The 23,904-nt window shown below is 51.7% G+C and overlaps 1 protein-coding gene across 2 annotated transcripts in view; it reads left to right on the top strand.

The window, feature by feature from the left end:
• The window catches only part of LOC141258680 (CD5 antigen-like), a 176,847-nt gene that overhangs the window by 17,113 nt on the left and 135,830 nt on the right, over window positions 1-23,904 (top strand). For both annotated transcript variants that reach the window (XM_073673674.1, XM_073673673.1), the window contains exon 2: window positions 1,837-2,394. In XM_073673674.1, the coding sequence (XP_073529775.1) occupies window positions 1,837-2,394 (558 nt within the window). The remainder of the gene's footprint in view (window positions 1-1,836; window positions 2,395-23,904) is intronic.

Here is a 23,904-nt window from a genome sequence, read left to right as displayed (position 1 = left end):
TCACTTATGTATAGTGCCATCCCTTAGTGTATAGTGTACTCACTTATGTATAGTGTCATCCCTTAGTGTATAGTGTACTCACTTATGTATAGTGTCATCCCTTAGTGTATAGTGTACTCACTTATGTATAGTGCCTTCCCTTAGTGTATAGTGTACTCACTTATTATATATAGTGCCTTCCCTTAGTGTATAGTGTACTCACTTATTATGTATAGTGCTGTCCCTTAGTATATAGTGTAGTTACTTATTATGAATAGTGCCATCCCATAGTATATAGTGTACTCACTTGTTATATATAGTGCCTTCCCTTAGTGTGTAGTGTACTTGCTTATTAGTGTGTAGTGTACTTGCTTATTATATATAGTGCCATCCCTTAGTGTATAGTGTATTCACTTATTATGTATAGTGCCGTCCATTAATGTATAGTGTACTCACTTATTATGTATAGCGCAGTCCTTACAAGGGTATTCCCATCTTCAATATCATATCCCAATATGTAGCAGGTGTAGTAATAATACCTCCAATTAGAAATGTAGTATAGTTTTCCTGATTAGCTATCTTGCTTAACCCATGTGTAGGCATTGCAGTAGCTTAGGTATCCATGGTTACAACCACACACATAGTGACAGTCAGACGTTAGTGGTCATAACCATGGATACCTAAGCTACTGCAATGCCTGCAGATGGGGTAAGCAATATAGCTAATTAGGAGAACTATACTACATTTCTAATTTGAGTTATTTGCTAATATTACTACACCTGCTACATATTGGGATATGATATTGGAGATGGGAATACCCCATTAATTACATAGTCCTCTCCTGTTAGATGTAAAATGACTGCTGTTGGGGCAGCATCTGACCAGAAGCCGCCTCCATTAGAAAAGAAGCTTTCCATGCTCCATCAGCCGTCATTTTCGTTTATATCTAACAAGAGCAGATGCAATGAAATAAAGACGGGGCGCTATAAGTAACGAAAATAACGAGAATACAACATGTAAAGGCCAAGAGAGGGCGCTATGTAAAATTATATTACGTATATATATTGCTTTGAAGCCTCAAAAGCAGGGGGGCCCGGACACATTTCTTTGCACAGGGGCCCCAGCTGCCAGTGTCCACCCCTGTTCTATGGATTGACTGCAATAGTGTATTGCCAAGTTTTTAGCAATAAGGTTCGGATACGGCTTTAAAGAAGGCAACCACTTGTAATATAACGCAATTTTATTAATAATAGATAATTTGAAAGATAAAATACAGAATCAAAGGAATAGTATGATATTATGATATTGCGTACAATTTTGTAGATTAAAGGTTACAAAGGTTAAATACTTATAAAGGTTACATACTTACTATTAGATAGAAGAAGAAAAAGATTTCCCTAGTAGCATATACATCATCTGTCCGGAAACTTCAGCTGGAGAAGCGCTCAGCGATGGGCAGAGAATGCGTCCTAGGTCCTACACTGTGAAGAGCGTCCTCTTCACAGGTCCACAATGCTTCTGCCATAACTGAATTCTTCAACAGATTTATACTTTAGAAAAACGTTTACCCAACTGGCTTATATTTCAATATGGATTTGAAATATAAAATAGACATTTTTCATGTTCATATTACAAATAGATCCCATGCTCACATCCCCTTCATATACTACGGGGGCTGAATGTCCTTATCACACAAGTCACAACCCTGTCATAACAAGTAGGGTACGGAGTTGTATTCTTATTAATAGACTTTATTAAGGTTATTTTAGGTGATGGGAAACCCCATCATTAGCTCCGCTACCAGTGCACAAAGAGCATCGAACATGAATAACATGAGCCTTGTCCTGTCTCCCACAGCTTGTTCCCATGGGGTCCACCGATCTGCAGAGATTGTCGTCTACGCGGACAGCTTCCGATACGGCGTCAATTACCATTTATTGGAGCCGGTCAGGGGGTTCATAGAACATCTTCAGAACGTTACCGACCATCGGGTCACGCTGCACTTGAACGACTACGACTACAAGAATCTCCTGGAGCATTTCCGTAGCCACGGGGGGGTGGTCGGATTTATCCCCCAGAAGGAGTACCTTGAGGATTTCATTAACTCCATGACATGGAGACCCCAGCCCGGCATCACCCGCAAGTCACACATCCTTATCCTCATGGTTAAAGACGGCAACCCCTCTTTGTTCGTGAAGCCCAAAATACACAAACTGAAGAGAGCCGGGGTGGAGATATTCGTGCTGAAATTCAATAACCTCCAGAACTATAAGTTATCTGATATTGTCTCCTACCCACCCAAGACCCATTTATACAGCTTGCTGGAGCACACAAGTCCTGAAAGAGCTCTGTCCGTGCTGGCCCAGTCTGTGTGTCGCAGCATCGAGGCAAAAGAAAAGGGCGCCAAAAAGGCTCGTAAGTCTCTTGTCTGTGACTGCAAACTGGAGAATAGGGACCTTAAGAAATACCGATCCTGGCGGCATCCTTCTCCTATACTAGACACCGGGAAATACCGGTCCTGGCGGCATCCTTCTCCTATACTAGACACCGGGAAATACCAGTCCTGGCAGCATCCTTCTCCTATACTAGACACCGGGAAATACCGGTCCTGGCAGCATCCTTCTCCTATACTAGACACAGGGAAATACCAGTCCTGGCAGCATCCTTCTCCTATACTAGACACGGGAAATACCGATCCTGGCAGCATCCTTCTCCTATACTAGACACCGGGAAATACCGGTCCTGGCAGCATCCTTCTCCTATACTAGACACAGGGAAATACCAGTCCTGGCAGCATCCTTCTTCTATACTAGACACTGGGAAATATCAGTCCTGGCAGCATCCTTCTCCTATACTAGACACGGGAAATACTGGTCCTGGCGGCATCCTTCTCCTATACTAGACACCGGGAAATACCGGTCCTGGCAGCATCCTTCTCCTATACTAGACACCGGGAAATACCAGTCCTGGCGGCATCCTTCTCCTATACTAGACACAGGGAAATACCGGTCCTGGCAGCATCCTTCTCCTATACTAGACACTGGGAAATACCAGTCCTGGCGGCATCCTTCTCCTGTACTAGACACCGGGAAATACCGGTCCTGGCGGCATCCTTCTCCTATACTAGACACCGGGAAATACCAGTCCTGGCAGCATCCTTCTCCTATACTAGACACCGGGAAATACCGGTCCTGGCAGCATCCTTCTCCTATACTAGACACGGGAAATACCAGTCCTGGCGGCATCCTTCTCCTATACTAGACACCGGGAAATACCAGTCCTGGCAGCATCCTTCTCACATACCAGACACAGGGAAATACCAGTCCTGGCAGCATCCTTCTCCTATACTAGACACCGGGAAATACCAGTCCTGGCGGCATCCTTCTCACATACCAGACACAGGGAAATACCGGTCCTGGCAGCATCCTTCTCCTATACTAGACACCAGGAAATACCAGTCCTGGCAGCATCCTTCTCCTATACTAGACACCGGGAAATACCAGTCCTGGCAGCATCCTTCTCACATATCAGACACAGGGAAATACCAGTCCTGGCAGCATCCTTCTCCTATACTAGACACCGGGAAATACCAGTCCTGGCGGCATCCTTCTCACATACCAGACACAGGGAAATACCAGTCCTGGCAGCATCCTTCTCCTATACTAGACACCGGGAAATACCAGTCCTGGCGGCATCCTTCTCCTATACTAGACACCGGGAAATACCAGTCCTGGCAGCATCCTTCTCCTATACTAGACACCGGGAAATACCAGTCCTGGCGGCATCCTTCTCACATACCAGACACAGGGAAATACCGGTCCTGGCAGCATCCTTCTCCTATACTAGACACCAGGAAATACCAGTCCTGGCAGCATCCTTCTCCTATACTAGACACCGGGAAATACCAGTCCTGGCAGCATCCTTCTCACATACCAGACACCGGGAAATACCAGTCCTGGCAGCATCCTTCTCACATATCAGACACAGGGAAATACCAGTCCTGGCAGCATCCTTCTCCTATACTAGACACCGGGAAATACCAGTCCTGGCAGCATCCTTCTCACATACCAGACACAGGGAAATACCGGTCCTGGCAGCATCCTTCTCCTATACTAGACACCAGGAAATACCAGTCCTGGCAGCATCCTTCTCCTATACTAGACACCGGGAAATACCAGTCCTGGCAGCATCCTTCTCACATACCAGACACCGGGAAATACCAGTCCTGGCAGCATCCTTCTCACATATCAGACACAGGGAAATACCAGTAATGGCGGCATCCTTCTCCTATACTAGACACCGGGAAATACCAGTCCTGGCGGCATCCTTCTCACATACCAGACACAGGGAAATACCAGTCCTGGCAGCATCCTTCTCCTATACTAGACACCGGGAAATACCAGTCCTGGCGGCATCCTTCTCACATACCAGACACAGGGAAATACCAGTCCTGGCAGCATCCTTCTCCTATACTAGACACCAGGAAATACCGGTCCTGGCAGCATCCTTCTCACATACCAGACACAGGGAAATACCGGTCCTGGCAGCTTCCTTCTCCTATACTAGACACCGGGAAATACCGGTCCTGGCAGCATCCTTCTCCTATACTAGACACCAGGAAATACCAGTCCTGGCAGCATCCTTCTCCTATACTAGACACTGGGAAATACCGGTCCTGGCGGCATCCTTCTCACATACCAGACACAGGGAAATACCGGTCCTGGCAGCATCCTTCTCCTATACTAGACACCAGGAAATACCAGTCCTGGCAGCATCCTTCTCCTATACTAGACACCGAGAAATACCAGTCCTGGCAGCATCCTTCTCACATATCAGACACAGGGAAATACCAGTCCTGGCAGCATCCTTCTCGCATACCAGACACAGGGAAATACCGGTCCTGGCAGCATCCTTCTCGCATACCAGACACAGGGAAATACCGGTCCTGGCAGCATCCTTCTCACATACCAGACACCGGGAAATACCGGTCCTGGCGGCATCCTTCTCCTATACTAGACACCGGGAAATACCAGTCCTGGCGGCATCCTTCTCACATACCAGACACCGGCAAATACCGGTCCTGGCAGCATCCTTCTCCTATACTAGACACCGGCAAATACCGGTCCTGGCAGCATCCTTCTCCTATACTAGACACAGGGAAATACCAGTCCTGGCAGCATCCTTCTCCTATACTAGACACCGGGAAATACCGGTCCTGGCAGCATCCTTCTCCTATACTAGACACCGGGAAATACCAGTCCTGGCAGCATCCTTCTCCTATACTAGACACCGGGAAATACCGGTCCTGGCAGCATCCTTCTCCTATACTAGACACCGGGAAATACCAGTCCTGGCGGCATCCTTCTCACATACCAGACACCGGGAAATACCGGTCCTGGCGGCATCCTTCTCCTATACTAGACACCGGGAAATACCGGTCCTGGCGGCATCCTTCTCCTATACTAGACACCGGGAAATACCGGTCCTGGCAGCATCCTTCTCCTATACTAGACACCGGGAAATACCAGTCCTGGCGGCATCCTTCTCCTATACTAGACACTGGGAAATACCAGTCCTGGCGGCATCCTTCTCACATACCAGACACCGGGAAATACCGGTCCTGGCAGCATCCTTCTCCTATACTAGACACCGGGAAATACCAGTCCTGGCAGCATCCTTCTCCTATACTAGACACCGGGAAATACCAGTCCTGGCGGCATCCTTCTCCTATACTAGACACCGGGAAATACCAGTCCTGGCAGCATCCTTCTCCTATACTAGACACCGGGAAATACCAGTCCTGGCGGCATCCTTCTCCTATACTAGACACCGGGAAATACCGGTCCTGGCAGCATCCTTCTCCTATACTAGACACCGGGAAATACCGGTCCTGGCAGCATCCTTCTCCTATACTAGACACCGGGAAATACCAGTCCTGGCAGCATCCTTCTCCTATACTAGACACCGGGAAATACCAGTCCTGGCGGCATCCTTCTCCTATACTAGACACCGGGAAATACCGGTCCTGGCAGCATCCTTCTCCTATACTAGACACCGGGAAATACCAGTCCTGGCAGCATCCTTCTCCTATACTAGACACCGGGAAATACCGGTCCTGGCAGCATCCTTCTCCTATACTAGACACCGGGAAATACCAGTCCTGGCGGCATCCTTCTCACATACCAGACACCGGGAAATACCGGTCCTGGCGGCATCCTTCTCCTATACTAGACACCGGGAAATACCGGTCCTGGCGGCATCCTTCTCCTATACTAGACACCGGGAAATACCGGTCCTGGCAGCATCCTTCTCCTATACTAGACACCGGGAAATACCAGTCCTGGCGGCATCCTTCTCCTATACTAGACACCGGGAAATACCGGTCCTGGCAGCATCCTTCTCCTATACTAGACACCGGGAAATACCAGTCCTGGCGGCATCCTTCTCACATACCAGACACCGGGAAATACCGGTCCTGGCGGCATCCTTCTCACATACCAGACACCGGGAAATACCGGTCCTGGCGGCATCCTTCTCCTATACTAGACACCGGGAAATACCGGTCCTGGCAGCATCCTTCTCCTATACTAGACACCGGGAAATACCAGTCCTGGCGGCATCCTTCTCCTATACTAGACACCGGGAAATACCAGTCCTGGCAGCATCCTTCTCACATACCAGACACCGGGAAATACCGGTCCTGGCGGCATCCTTCTCCTATACTAGACACCGGGAAATACCGGTCCTGGCAGCATCCTTCTCCTATACTAGACACAGGGAAATACCAGTCCTGGCGGCATCCTTCTCCTATACTAGACACTGGGAAATACCGGTCCTGGCGGCATCCTTCTCCTATACTAGACACCGGGAAATACCGGTCCTGGCGGCATCCTTCTCACATACCAGACACCGGGAAATACCGGTCCTGGCGGCATCCTTCTCCTATACTAGACACAGGGAAATACCAGTCCTGGCGGCATCCTTCTCCTATACTAGACACCGGGAAATACCGGTCCTGGCGGCATCCTTCTCACATACCAGACACCGGGAAATACCGGTCCTGGCGGCATCCTTCTCCTATACTAGACACCGGGAAATACCGGTCCTGGCAGCATCCTTCTCCTATACTAGACACAGGGAAATACCAGTCCTGGCGGCATCCTTCTCCTATACTAGACACTGGGAAATACTGGTCCTGGCGGCATCCTTCTCCTATACTAGACACTGGGAAATACCGGTCCTGGCAGCATCCTTCTCCTATACTAGACACTGGGAAATACCGGTCCTGGCGGCATCCTTCTCCTATACTAGACACTGGGAAATACTGGTCCTGGCGGCATCCTTCTCCTATACTAGACACCGGGAAATACCAGTCCTGGCAGCATCCTTCTCCTATACTAGACACCGGGAAATACCAGTCCTGGCAGCATCCTTCTCCTATACTAGACACAGGGAAATACCAGTCCTGGCGGCATCCTTCTCCTATACTAGACACCGGGAAATACCAGTCCTGGCAGCATCCTTCTCCTATACTAGACACCGGGAAATACCAGTCCTGGCAGCATCCTTCTCCTATACTAGACACCGGGAAATACCAGTCCTGGCAGCATCCTTCTCCTATACTAGACACCGGGAAATACCGGTCCTGGCGGCATCCTTCTCACATACCAGACACTGGGAAATACCGATCCTGGCGGCATCCTTCTCCTATACTAGACACCGGGAAATACCGGTCCTGGCAGCATCCTTCTCCTATACTAGACACCGGGAAATACCAGTCCTGGCAGCATCCTTCTCCTATACTAGACACCGGGAAATACCGGTCCTGGCGGCATCCTTCTCACATACCAGACACCGGGAAATACCGGTCCTGGCGGCATCCTTCTCACATACCAGACACTGGGAAATACCGATCCTGGCGGCATCCTTCTCCTATACTAGACACCGGGAAATACCGATCCTGGCGGCATCCTTCTCCTATACTAGACACCGGGAAATACCGATCCTGGCGGCATCCTTCTCCTATACTAGACACCGGGAAATACCAGTCCTGGCGGCATCATTCTCCTATACTAGACACCGGGAAATACCGGTCCTGGCGGCATCCTTCTCCTATACTAGACACTGGGAAATACCAGTCCTGGCAGCATCCTTCTCCTATACTAGATACCGGGAAATACCAGTCCTGGCAGCATCCTTCTCCTATACTAGACACTGGGAAATACCAGTCCTGGCAGCATCCTTCTCCTATACTAGACACCGGGAAATACCAGTCCTGGCAGCATCCTTCTCCTATACTAGACACCGGGAAATACCAGTCCTGGCGGCATCATTCTCCTATACTAGACACCGGGAAATACCAGTCCTGGCGGCATCATTCTCCTATACTAGACACCGGGAAATACCAGTCCTGGCAGCATCCTTCTCCTATACTAGACACCGGGAAATACCAGTCCTGGCGGCATCATTCTCCTATACTAGACACCGGGAAATACCGGTCCTGGCGGCATCCTTCTCCTATACTAGACACTGGGAAATACCAGTCCTGGCAGCATCCTTCTCCTATACTAGATACCGGGAAATACCAGTCCTGGCAGCATCCTTCTCCTATACTAGACACTGGGAAATACCAGTCCTGGCAGCATCCTTCTCCTATACTAGACACCGGGAAATACCAGTCCTGGCAGCATCCTTCTCCTATACTAGACACCGGGAAATACCAGTCCTGGCGGCATCATTCTCCTATACTAGACACCGGGAAATACCGGTCCTGGCGGCATCCTTCTCCTATACTAGACACTGGGAAATACCAGTCCTGGCAGCATCCTTCTCCTATACTAGATACCGGGAAATACCAGTCCTGGCAGCATCCTTCTCCTATACTAGACACCGGGAAATACCAGTCCTGGCGGCATCATTCTCCTATACTAGACACCGGGAAATACCGGTCCTGGCGGCATCCTTCTCCTATACTAGACACTGGGAAATACCAGTCCTGGCAGCATCCTTCTCCTATACTAGACACTGGGAAATACCGATCCTGGCGGCATCCTTCTCACATACCAGACACCGGGAAATACCGGTCCTGGCGGCATCCTTCTCCTATACTAGACACCGGGAAATAGCAGTCCTGGCAGCATCCTTCTCCTATACTAGACACCGGGAAATACCAGTCCTGGCAGCATCCTTCTCCTATACTAGACACCGGGAAATACCAGTCCTGGCAGCATCCTTCTCCTATACTAGACACCGGGAAATACCGGTCCTGGCAGCATCCTTCTCCTATACTAGACACCGGGAAATACCGGTCCTGGCAGCATCCTTCTCCTATACTAGACACTGGGAAATACCGGTCCTGGCAGAATCCTTCTCCTATACTAGACACCGGGAAATACCAGTCCTGGCGGCATCCTTCTCCTATACTAGACACCGGGAAATACCGGTCCTGGCAGCATCCTTCTCCTATACTAGACACCGGGAAATACCAGTCCTGGCAGCATCCTTCTCCTATACTAGACACCGGGAAATGCCCGTCCTGGAGGCATCCTTCTCCTATACTAGACACTGGGAAATACCGGTCCTGGCGGCATCCTTCTCCTATACTAGACACCGGGAAATACCAGTCCTGGCGGCATCCTTCTCCTATACTAGACACTGGGAAATACCGGTCCTGGCGGCATCCTTCTCCTATACTAGACACTGGGAAATACCAGTCCTGGCAGCATCCTTCTCCTATACTAGACACCGGGAAATACCAGTCCTGGCAGCATCCTTCTCCTATACTAGACACCGGGAAATACCAGTCCTGGCGGCATCCTTCTCCTATACTAGACACCGTGAAATACGGGTCCTGGCGGCATCCTTCTCCTATACTAGACACTGGGAAATACCAGTCCTGGCAGCATCCTTCTCCTATACTAGACACTGTGAAATACGGGTCCTGGCGGCATCCTTCTCCTATACTAGACACTGGGAAATACCGGTCCTGGCGGCATCCTTCTCCTATACTAGACACTGGGAAATACCAGTCCTGGCAGCATCCTTCTCCTATACTAGACACCGGAAAAATACCAGTCCTGGCAGCATCCTTCTCCTATACTAGACACCGGAAAAATACCAGTCCTGGCGGCATCCTTCTCCTATACTAGACACCGGGAAATACCAGTCCTGGCGGCATCCTTCTCCTATACCAGACACTGGGAAATACCGGTCCTGGCGGCATCCTTCTCCTATACTAGACACTGGGAAATACCAGTCCTGGCAGCATCCTTCTCCTATACTAGACACCGGGAAATACCAGTCCTGGCAGCATCCTTCTCCTATACTAGACACCGGAAAAATACCAGTCCTGGCAGCATCCTTCTCCTATACTAGACACCGGGAAATACCAGTCCTGGCGGCATCCTTCTCCTATACTAGACACCGGAAAAATACCAGTCCTGGCAGCACCCTTCTCCTATACTAGACACCGGGAAATACCGGTCCTGGCGGCATCCTTCTCCTATACTAGACACCGGAAAAATACCAGTCCTGGCAGCATCCTTCTCCTATACTAGACACCGGGAAATACCGGTCCTGGCGGCATCCTTCTCACATACCAGACACCGGGAAATACCGGTCCTGGCAGCATCCTTCTCACATACCAGACACCGGGAAATACCGGTCCTGGCAGCATCCTTCTCACATACCAGACACCGGGAAATACCGGTCCTGGCAGCATCCTTCTCCTATACTAGACACCGGGAAATACCGGTCCTGGCGGCATCCTTCTCCTATACTAGACACCGGGAAATACCGGTCCTGGCGGCATCCTTCTCACATACCAGACACCGGGAAATACCGGTCCTGGCAGCATCCTTCTCCTATACTAGACACCGGGAAATACCGGTCCTGGCGGCATCCTTCTCACATACCAGACACCGGGAAATACCGGTCCTGGCGGCATCCTTCTCCTATACTAGACACCGGGAAATAACGGTCCTGGCGGCATCCTTCTCCTATACTAGACACGGGAAATACCGGTCCTGGCGGCATCCTTCTCCTATACTAGACACGGGAAATACCAGTCCTGGCGGCATCCTTCTCCTATACTAGACACCGGGAAATACCGGTCCTGGCGGCATCCTTCTCCTATACTAGACACTGGGAAATACCAGTCCTGGCAGCATCCTTCTCCTATACTAGACACCGGGAAATACTGGTCCTGGCGGCATCCTTCTCCTATACTAGACACCGGGAAATACCGGTCCTGGCGGCATCCTTCTCCTATACTAGACACTGGGAAATACCAGTCCTGGCAGCATCCTTCTCCTATACTAGACACCGGGAAATACCGGTCCTGGTGGCATCCTTCTCCTATACTAGACACCGGGAAATACCAGTCCTGGCGGCATCCTTCTCCTATACTAGACACAGGGAAATACCAGTCCTGGCGGCATCCTTCTCACATACCAGACACCGGGAAATACCGGTCCTGGCAGCATCCTTCTCACATACCAGACACCGGGAAATACCGGTCCTGGCAGCATCCTTCTCCTATACTAGACACCGGGAAATACCGGTCCTGGCAGCATCCTTCTCACATACCAGACACCGGGAAATACCGGTCCTGGCAGCATCCTTCTCACATACTAGACACCGGGAAATACCGGTCCTGGCAGCATCCTTCTCCTATACTAGACACCGGGAAATACCGGTCCTGGCGGCATCCTTCTCACATACTAGACACTGGGAAATACCGGTCCTGGCAGCATCCTTCTCCTATACTAGACACCGGGAAATACCGGTCCTGGCAGCATCCTTCTCACATACCAGACACCGGGAAATACCGGTCCTGGCAGCATCCTTCTCACATACTAGACACCGGGAAATACCGGTCCTGGCAGCATCCTTCTCACATACCAGACACCGGGAAATACCAGTCCTGGCAGCATCCTTCTCACATACTAGACACCGGGAAATACCGGTCCTGGCAGCATCCTTCTCCTATACTAGACACCGGGAAATACCGGTCCTGGCAGCATCCTTCTCCTATACTAGACACCGGGAAATACCGGTCCTGGCAGCATCCTTCTCACATACCAGACACCGGGAAATACCGGTCCTGGCAGCATCCTTCTCACATACTAGACACCGGGAAATACCGGTCCTGGCAGCATCCTTCTCACATACCAGACACCGGGAAATACCAGTCCTGGCAGCATCCTTCTCACATACTAGACACCGGGAAATACCGGTCCTGGCAGCATCCTTCTCCTATACTAGACACCGGGAAATACCGGTCCTGGCGGCATCCTTCTCACATACCAGACACCGGGAAATACCGGTCCTGGCAGCATCCTTCTCACATACTAGACACCGGGAAATACCGGTCCTGGCAGCATCCTTCTCCTATACTAGACACCGGGAAATACCAGTCCTGGCAGCATCCTTCTCCTATACTAGACACCGGGAAATACCGGTCCTGGCAGCATCCTTCTCCTATACTAGACACCGGGAAATACCGGTCCTGGCAGCATCCTTCTCCTATACTAGACACCGGGAAATACCGGTCCTGGCAGCATCCTTCTCCTATACTAGACACCGGGAAATACCGGTCCTGGCAGCATCCTTCTCCTATACTAGACACCGGGAAATACCGGTCCTGGCAGCATCCTTCTCCTATACTAGACACCGGGAAATACCGGTCCTGGCAGCATCCTTCTCCTATACTAGACACCGGGAAATACCGGTCCTGGCGGCATCCTTCTCACATACCAGACACCGGGAAATACCGGTCCTGGCAGCATCCTTCTCCTATACTAGACACCGGGAAATACTGGTCCTGGCAGCATCCTTCTCACATACCAGACACCGGGAAATACCAGTCCTGGCAGCATCCTTCTCCTATACTAGACACCGGGAAATACCGGTCCTGGCAGCATCCTTCTCACATACCAGACACCGGGAAATACCAGTCCTGGCAGCATCCTTCTCCTATACTAGACACCGGGAAATACTGGTCCTGGCAGCATCCTTCTCACATACCAGACACCGGGAAATACTGGTCCTGGCGGCATCCTTCTCCTATACTAGACACCGGGAAATACCGGTCCTGGCGGCATCCTTCACCTATACTAGACACCGGGAAATACCAGTCCTGGCGGCATCCTTCTCACATACCAGACACCGGGAAATACCAGTCCTGGCAGCATCCTTCTCCTATATTAGACACTGGGAAATACCGGTCCTGGCAGCATCCTTCTCCTATACTAGACACCGGGAAATACCGGTCCTGGCGGCATCCTTCACCTATACTAGACACCGGGAAATACCAGTCCTGGCGGCATCCTTCTCACATACCAGACACCGGGAAATACCAGTCCTGGCAGCATCCTTCTCCTATACTAGACACCGGGAAATACCGGTCCTGGCAGCATCCTTCTCCTATACTAGACACCGGGAAATACCGGTCCTGGCAGCATCCTTCTCACATACCAGACACCGGGAAATACCAGTCCTGGCAGCATCCTTCTCCTATACTAGACACTGGGAAATACCGGTCCTGGCAGCATCCTTCTCACATACCAGACACCGGGAAATACCAGTCCTGGAGGCATCCTTCTCACATACCAGACACCGGGAAATACCAGTCCTGGCAGCATCCTTCTCCTATACTAGACCCTGGGAAATACGGGTCCTGGCGGCATCCTTCTCCTATACTAGACCCTGGGAAATACCGGTCCTGGCGGCATCCTTCTCCTATACTAGACACCGGGAAATACCAGTCCTGGCGGCATCCTTCTCCTATACTAGACACCGGGAAATACCGGTCCTGGCAGCATCCTTCTCCTATACTAGACACCGGGAAATACCGGTCCTGGCAGCATCCTTCTCCTATACTAGACACTGGGAAATACCGGTCCTGGCGGCATCCTTATCCTATACTAGACCCTGGGAAATACCAGTCCTGGCGGCATCCTTCTCCTATACTAGACCCTGGGAAATACCAGTCCTGGCGGCATCCTTCTCCTATACTAGACACCGGGAAATACCGGTCCTCTCGGCATCCTTCTCCTATACTAGACACCGGGAAATACCAGTCCTGGCAGCATCCTTCTCACATACCAGACACCAGGAAATACCAGTCCTGGCAGCATCCTTCTCCTATACTAGACACCGGGAAATAACGGTCCTGGCAGCATCCTTCTCCTATACTAGACCCTGGGAAATACCAGTCCTGGCGGCATCCTTCTCACATACCAGACACCAGGAAATACCAGTCCTGGCAGCATCCTTCTCTTATACTAGACACCGGGAAATACCGGTCCTGGCAGCATCCTTCTCCTATACTAGACACCGGGAAATACCGGTCCTGGCAGCATCCTTCTCCTATACTAGACACCGGGAAATACCGGTCCTGGCAGCATCCTTCTCCTATACTAGACACCGGGAAATACCGGTCCTGGCGGCATCCTTCTCCTATACTAGACACTGGGAAATACCAGTCCTGGCAGCATCCTTCTCACATACCAGACACCGGGAAATACCAGTCCTGGCGGCATCCTTCTCCTATACTAGACACCGGGAAATACCGGTCCTGGCGGCATCCTTCTCCTATACTAGACACCGGGAAATACCGGTCCTGGCAGCATCCTTCTCCTATACTAGACACCGGGAAATACCAGTCCTGGCGGCATCCTTCTCCTATACTAGACACCAGGAAATACCAGTCCTGGCGGCATCCTTCTCACATACCAGACACCGGGAAATACCAGTCCTGGCGGCATCCTTCTCCTATACTAGACACCAGGAAATACCAGTCCTGGCGGCATGCTTCTCACATACCAGACACCGGGAAATACCGGTCCTGGCAGCATCCTTCTCCTATACTAGACACCAGGAAATACCAGTCCTGGCGGCATCCTTCTCACATACCAGACACCGGGAAATACCAGTCCTGGCGGCATCCTTCTCCTATACTAGACACCGGGAAATACCAGTCCTGGCGGCATGCTTCTCACATACCAGACACCGGGAAATACCAGTCCTGGCGGCATCCTTCTCCTATACTAGACACCAGGAAATACCAGTCCTGGCGGCATGCTTCTCACATACCAGACACCGGGAAATACCGGTCCTGGCGGCATCCTTCTCCTATACTAGACACCGGGAAATACCGGTCCTGGCAGCATCCTTCTCCTATACTAGACACCGGGAAATACCAGTCCTGGCGGCATGCTTCTCACATACCAGACACCGGGAAATACCAGTCCTGGCGGCATCCTTCTCCTATACTAGACACCAGGAAATACCAGTCCTGGCGGCATCCTTCTCACATACCAGACACCGGGAAATACCAGTCCTGGCGGCATCCTTCTCCTATACTAGACACCAGGAAATACCAGTCCTGGCGGCATGCTTCTCACATACCAGACACCGGGAAATACCGGTCCTGGCGGCATCCTTCTCACATACCAGACACAGAGAAATACCGGTCCTGGCAGCATCCTTCTCCTATACTAGACACCAGGAAATACCAGTCCTGGCGGCATCCTTCTCACATACCAGACACCGGGAAATACCAGTCCTGGCGGCATCCTTCTCCTATACTAGACACCAGGAAATACCAGTCCTGGCGGCATGCTTCTCACATACCAGACACCGGGAAATACCGGTCCTGGCGGCATCCTTCTCACATACCAGACACAGAGAAATACCGGTCCTGGCGGCATCCTTCTCCTATACTAGACACTGGGAAATACCAGTCCTGGCAGCATCCTTCTCCTATACTAGACACTGGGAAATACCAGTCCTGGCGGCATCCTTCTCCTATACTAGACACTGGGAAATACCAGTCCTGGCAGCATCCTTCTCCTATACTAGACACCGGGAAATACCGGTCCTGGCAGCATCCTTCTCCTATACTAGACACTGGGAAATACCAGTCCTGGCAGCATCCTTCTCCTATACTAGACACTGGGAAATACCGGTCCTGGCGGCATCCTTCTCCTATACTAGACACTGGGAAATACCAGTCCTGGCAGCATCCTTCTCCTATACTAGACACTGGGAAATACCAGTCCTGGCAGCATCCTTCTCCTATACTAGACACTGGGAAATACCAGTCCTGGCGGCATCCTTCTCCTATACTAGACACCGGGAAATACCAGTCCTGGCGGCATCCTTCTCCTATACTAGACACCGGGAAATACCAGTCCTGGCAGCATCCTTCTCCTATACTAGACCCTGGGAAATACCAGTCCTGGCGGCATCCTTCTCCTATACTAGACACCGGGAAATACCAGTCCTGGCGGCATCCTTCTCCTATACTAGACACCGGGAAATACCAGTCCTGGCAGCATCCTTCTCCTATACTAGACACCGGGAAATACCAGTCCTGGCAGCATCCTTCTCACATACCAGACACCGGGAAATACCGGTCCTGGCAGCATCCTTCTCACATACCAGACACCGGGAAATACCAGTCCTGGCAGCATCCTTCTCCTATACTAGACCCTGGGAAATACGGGTCCTGGCGGCATCCTTCTCCTATACTAGACCCTGGGAAATACCGGTCCTGGCGGCATCCTTCTCCTATACTAGACCCTGGGAAATACCGGTCCTGGCGGCATCCTTCTCCTATACTAGACACCGGGAAATACCGGTCCTGGCAGCATCCTTCTCCTATACTAGACACCGGGAAATACCGGTCCTGGCAGCATCCTTCTCCTATACTAGACACCGGGAAATACCGGTCCTGGCGGCATCCTTCTCCTATACTAGACACTGGGAAATACCGGTCCTGGCAGCATCCTTCTCCTATACTAGACCCTGGGAAATACCAGTCCTGGCGGCATCCTTCTCCTATACTAGACCCTGGGAAATACCAGTCCTGGCGGCATCCTTCTCCTATACTAGACACCGGGAAATACCAGTCCTGGCGGCATCCTTCTCCTATACTAGACACCGGGAAATACCGGTCCTGGCAGCATCCTTCTCCTATACTAGACACCAGGAAATACCAGTCCTGGCGGCATCCTTCTCACATACCAGACACCGGGAAATACCGGTCCTGGCAGCATCCTTCTCCTATACTAGACACCAGGAAATACCAGTCCTGGCGGCATCCTTCTCACATACCAGACACCGGGAAATACCGGTCCTGGCGGCATCCTTCTCCTATACTAGACCCTGGGAAATACCAGTCCTGGCGGCATCCTTCTCACATACCAGACACCGGGAAATACCAGTCCTGGCGGCATCCTTCTCCTATACTAGACACCAGGAAATACCAGTCCTGGCGGCATCCTTCTCACATACCAGACACCGGGAAATACCAGTCCTGGCGGCATCCTTCTCCTATACTAGACACCAGGAAATACCAGTCCTGGCGGCATCCTTCTCCTATACTAGACACCAGGAAATACTGGTCCTGGCGGCATCCTTCTCACATACCAGACACCGGGAAATACCGGTCCTGGCGGCATCCTTCTCCTATACTAGACCCTGGGAAATACCAGTCCTGGCGGCATCCTTCTCACATACCAGACACAGAGAAATACCGGTCCTGGCGGCATCCTTCTCCTATACTAGACACTGGGAAATACCAGTCCTGGCAGCATCCTTCTCCTATACTAGATACCGGGAAATACCAGTCCTGGCAGCATCCTTCTCCTATACTAGACACCGGGAAATACCAGTCCTGGCGGCATCCTTCTCCTATACTAGACACCGGGAAATACCGGTCCTGGCGGCATCCTTCTCCTATACTAGACACCGGGAAATACCGGTCCTGGCGGCATCCTTCTCCTATACTAGACACCGGGAAATACCAGTCCTGGCAGCATCCTTCTCCTATACTAGACACCGGGAAATACCAGTCCTGGCGGCATCCTTCTCCTATACTAGACACCGGGAAATACCGGTCCTGGCGGCATCCTTCTCCTATACTAGACACCGGGAAATACCGGTCCTGGCGGCATCCTTCTCCTATACTAGACACCGGGAAATACCGGTCCTGGCGGCATCCTTCTCCTATACTAGACACCGGGAAATACCGGTCCTGGCGGCATCCTTCTCCTATACTAGACACCGGGAAATACCGGTCCTGGCGGCATCCTTCTCCTATACTATACACCGGGAAATACCAGTCCTGGCGGCATCCTTCTCACATACCAGACACAGAGAAATACCGGTCCTGGCGGCATCCTTCTCACATACCAGACACCGGGAAATACCAGTCCTGGCGGCATCCTTCTCCTATACTAGACACCGGGAAATACCGGTCCTGGCGGCATCCTTCTCCTATACTAGATACCGGGAAATACCGGTCCTGGCGGCATCCTTCTCCTATACTAGATACCGGGAAATACCAGTCCTGGCGGCATCCTTCTCCTATACTAGATACAGGGAAATACCAGTCCTGGCAGCATCCTTCTCCTATACTAGACAGTGGGAAATACCAGTCCTGGCGGCATCCTTCTCCTATACTAGACACTGGGAAATACCAGTCCTGGCGGCATCCTTCTCCTATACTAGACACCGGGAAATACCAGTCCTGGCGGCATCCTTCTCCTATACTAGATACCGGGAAATACCAGTCCTGGCGGCATCCTTCTCCTATACTAGATACCGGGAAATACCGGTCCTGGCGGCATCCTTCTCCTATACTAGACACCGGGAAATACCAGTCCTGGCGGCATCCTTCTCCTATACTAGACACCGGGAAATACCAGTCCTGGCGGCATCTTTCTCCTATACTAGACACCGGGAAATACCAGTCCTGGCGGCATCCTTCTCCTATACTAGACACCGGGAAATACCAGTCCTGGCAGCATCCTTCTCCTATACTAGACACCGGGAAATAACAGTCCTGGCGGCATCCTTCTCCTATACTAGACACCGGGAAATACCAGTCCTGGCGGCATCCTTCTCCTATACTAGACACCGGGAAATACCGGTCCTGGCGGCATCCTTCTCCTATACTAGACACCGGGAAATACCAGTCCTGGCAGCATCCTTCTCACATACCAGACACCGGGAAATACCGGTCCTGGCAGCATCCTTCTCCTATACTAGACACTGGGAAATACCAGTCCTGGCGGCATCCTTCTCCTATACTAGATACCGGGAAATACCGGTCCTGGCGGCATCCTTCTCCTATACTAGACACCGGGAAATACCGGTCCTGGCAGCATCCTTCTCACATACCAGACACCGGGAAATACCGGTCCTGGCAGCATCCTTCTCCTATACTAGACACCGGGAAATACCAGTCCTGGCGGCATCCTTCTCCTATACTAGATACCGGGAAATACCAGTCCTGGCAGCATCCTTCTCCTATACTAGATACCGGGAAATACCAGTCCTGGCAGCATCCTTCTCCTATACTAGATACCGGGAAATACCGGTCCTGGCGGCATCCTTCTCCTATACTAGACACCGGGAAATACCAGTCCTGGCGGCATCCTTCTCCTATACTAGACACCGAGAAATACCGGTCCTGGCGGCATCCTTCTCCTATACTAGACACCGGGAAATACCGGTCCTGGCGGCATCCTTCTCACACACCAGACACAGAGAAATACCGGTCCTGGCGGCATCCTTCTCCTATACTAGACACCGGGAAATACCGGTCCTGGCGGCATCCTTCTCACACACCAGACACAGAGAAATACCGGTCCTGGCGGCATCCTTCTCCTATACTAGACACCGGGAAATACCGGTCCTGGCGGCATCCTTCTCCTATACTAGACACCGGGAAATACCGGTCCTGGCGGCATCCTTCTCACATACCAGACACCGGGAAATACCAGTCCTGGCGGCATCCTTCTCCTATACTAGACACCGGGAAATACCGGTCCTCTCGGCATCCTTCTCCTATACTAGACACCGGGAAATACCGGTCCTGGCGGCATCCTTCTCCTATACTAGACACTGGGAAATACCGATCCTGGCGGCATCCTTCTCCTATACTAGACACCGGGAAATACCGGTCCTGGCGGCATCCTTCTCCTATACTAGACACCGGGAAATACCGGTCCTGGCGGCATCCTTCTCCTATACTAGACACCGGGAAATACCGGTCCTGGCGGCATCCTTCTCCTATACTAGACACCGGGAAATACCAGTCCTGGCGGCATCCTTCTCCTATACTAGACACCGGGAAATACCAGTCCTGGCGGCATCCTTCTCCTATACTAGACACCGGGAAATACCAGTCCTGGCGGCATCCTTCTCCTATACTAGACACCGGGAAATACCAGTCCTGGCGGCATCCTTCTCCTATACTAGACCCTGGGAAATACCAGTCCTGGCGGCATCCTTCTCCTATACTAGACCCTGGGAAATACCGATCCTGGCGGCATCCTTCTCCTATACTAGACACCGGGAAATACCGGTCCTGGCGGCATCCTTCTCCTATACTAGACACCGGGAAATACCGGTCCTGGCGGCATCCTTCTCCTATACTAGACACCGGGAAATACCGGTCCTGGCGGCATCCTTCTCCTATACTAGACACGGGAAATACCGGTCCTGGCGGCATCCTTCTCCTATACTAGACACCGGGAAATACTGGTCCTGGTAGCATCCTTCTCACATACCAGACACCGGGAAATACCGGTCCTGGCGGCATCCTTCTCCTATACTAGACACCGGGAAATACCCGTCCTGGTAGCATCCTTCTCCTATACTAGACACCGGGAAATACCGGTCCTGGCGGCATCCTTCTCCTATACTAGACACCGGGAAATACTGGTCCTGGTAGCATCCTTCTCACATACCAGACACCGGGAAATACCGGTCCTGGCGGCATCCTTCTCCTATACTAGACACCGGGAAATACCAGTCCTGGCGGCATCCTTCTCCTATACTAGACACCGGGAAATACCGGTCCTGGCAGCATCCTTCTCCTATACTAGACACCGGGAAATACCAGTCCTGGCGGAATCCTTCTCCTATACTAGACACCGGGAAATACCGGTCCTGGCGGCATTCTTCTCCTATACTAGACACCGGGAAATACCGGTCCTGGCAACATCCTTCTCACATACCAGACACCGGGAAATACCAGTCCTGGCGGCATCCTTCTCGTATACTAGACACCGGGAAATACTGGTCCTGGTGGCATCCTTCTCACATAGCAGACACCGGGAAATACCGGTCCTGGCGGCATCCTTCTCCTATACTAGACACTGGGAAATACCGGTCCTAGCGGCATCCTTCTCACATACCAGACACCGGGAAATACCAGTCCTGGCGGCATCCTTCTCCTATACTAGACACCGGGAAATACTGGTCCTGGTGGCATCCTTCTCACATAGCAGACACCGGGAAATACCGGTCCTGGCGGCATCCTTCTCCTATACTAGACACCGGGAAATACCAGTCGTGGCGGCATCCTTCTCCTATACTACACACCGGGAAATACCAGTCCTGGCGACATCCTTCTCCTATACTAGACACCGGGAAGTACCGGTCCTGGCAGCATCCTTCTCCTATACTAGACACCGGGAAATACCGGTCCTGGCGGCATCCTTCTCCTATACTAGACACCGGGAAATACCAGTCCTGGCAACATCCTTCTCACATACCAGACACCGGGAAATACCAGTCCTGGCGACATCCTTCTCTTATACTAGACACCGGGAAATACCGGTCCTGGCGGCATCCTTCTCCTATACTAGACACCGGGAAATACCGATCCTGGCAACATCCTTCTCACATACCAGACACCGGGAAATACCAGTCCTGGCGGCATCCTTCTCCTATACTAGACAAGGGAAATACCGATCCTGGCGGCATCCTTCTCCTATACTAGACACTGGGAAATACCAGTCCTGGCGGCATCCTTCTCCTATACTAGACAAGGGAAATACCGATCCTGGCGGCATCCTTCTCCTATACTAGACACCGGGAAATACCAGTCCTGGCGGCATCCTTCTCCTATACTAGACAAGGGAAATACCGATCCTGGCGGCATCCTTCTCCTATAGTAGACACCGGGAAATACCGATCCTGGCGGCATCCTTCTCCTATACTAGACACGGGAAATACCGGTCCTGGCGGCATCCTTCTCCTATACCAGACACCGGGAAATACCAGTCCTGGCGGCATCCTTCTCCTATACTAGACACCGGGAAATACCAGTCCTGGCGACATCCTTCTCCTATACTAGACACCGGGAAGTACCAGTCCTGGCAGCATCCTTCTCCTATACTAGACACCAGGAAATACCGGTCCAGGCAACATCCTTCTCCTATACTAGACACCGGGAAATACCAGTCCTGGCGGCATCCTTCTCCTATACTAGACACCGGGAAATACCAGTCCTGGCGGCATCCTTCTCCTATACTAGACACCGGGACATACCAGTCCTGGCGACATCCTTCTCCTATACTAGACACCGGGAAATACCAGTCCTGGCGGCATCCTTCTCCTATACTAGACACCGGGAAATACCGGTCCTGGCGGCATCCTTCTCCTATACTAGACAAGGGAAATACCGATCCTGGCGGCATCCTTCTCCTATAGTAGACACCGGGAAATACCGATCCTGGCGGCATCCTTCTCCTATACTAGACACGGGAAATACCGATCCTGGCGGCATCCTTCTCCTATACCAGACACCGGGAAATACCAGTCCTGGCGGCATCCTTCTCCTATACTAGACACCGGGAAATACCAGTCCTGGCGACATCCTTCTCCTATACTAGACACCGGGAAGTACCAGTCCTGGCAGCATCCTTCTCCTATACTAGACACCGGGAAATACCGGTCCTGGCGGCATCCTTCTCCTATACTAGATACTGGGAAATACCGGTCCTGGCGGCATCCTTCTCCTATACTAGACACCGGGAAATACCAGTCCTGGCGGCATCCTTCTCCTATACTAGACACTGGGAAATACCAGTCCTGGCGGCATCCTTCTCCTATACTAGACACGGGAAATACCGGTCCTGGCGGCATCCTTCTCCTATACTAGACACCGGGAAATACTGGTCCTGGTAGCATCCTTCTCACATACCAGACACCGGGAAATACCGGTCCTGGCGGCATCCTTCTCCTATACTAGACACCGGGAAATACCAGTCCTGGTAGCATCCTTCTCCTATACTAGACACCGGGAAATACCGGTCCTGGCAGCATCCTTCTCCTATACTAGACACCGGGAAATACCAGTCCTGGCGGAATCCTTCTCCTATACTAGACACCGGGAAATACCGGTCCTGGCGGCATTCTTCTCCTATACTAGACACCGGGAAATACCGGTCCTGGCAACATCCTTCTCACATACCAGACACCGGGAAATACCAGTCCTGGCGGCATCCTTCTCGTATACTAGACACCGGGAAATACTGGTCCTGGTGGCATCCTTCTCACATAGCAGACACCGGGAAATACCGGTCCTGGCGGCATCCTTCTCCTATACTAGACACTGGGAAATACCGGTCCTAGCGGCATCCTTCTCACATACCAGACACCGGGAAATACCAGTCCTGGCGGCATCCTTCTCCTATACTAGACACCGGGAAATACTGGTCCTGGTGGCATCCTTCTCACATAGCAGACACCGGGAAATACCGGTCCTGGCGGCATCCTTCTCCTATACTAGACACCGGGAAATACCAGTCGTGGCGGCATCCTTCTCCTATACTAGACACCGGGAAATACCAGTCCTGGCGACATCCTTCTCCTATACTAGACACCGGGAAGTACCGGTCCTGGCAGCATCCTTCTCCTATACTAGACACCGGGAAATAGCAGTCCTGGCGGCATCCTTCTCACATACCAGACACCGGGAAATACCGGTCCTGGCGGCATCCTTCTCCTATACTAGACACCGGGAAATACCAGTCCTGGCAACATCCTTCTCACATACCAGACACCGGGAAATACCAGTCCTGGCGACATCCTTCTCCTATACTAGACACCGGGAAATAC

This window comes from Phyllobates terribilis, unplaced genomic scaffold, assembly GCF_046119375.1.
Source record: "Phyllobates terribilis strain yellow unplaced genomic scaffold, ASM4611937v1 Scaffold_3__8_contigs__length_932513732, whole genome shotgun sequence".
Classification (NCBI taxonomy): Eukaryota; Metazoa; Chordata; class Amphibia; order Anura; family Dendrobatidae; genus Phyllobates; species Phyllobates terribilis.
Note: the sequence above shows the minus strand (reverse complement) of the source record. Positions and strands in the feature narration are given on the sequence as shown.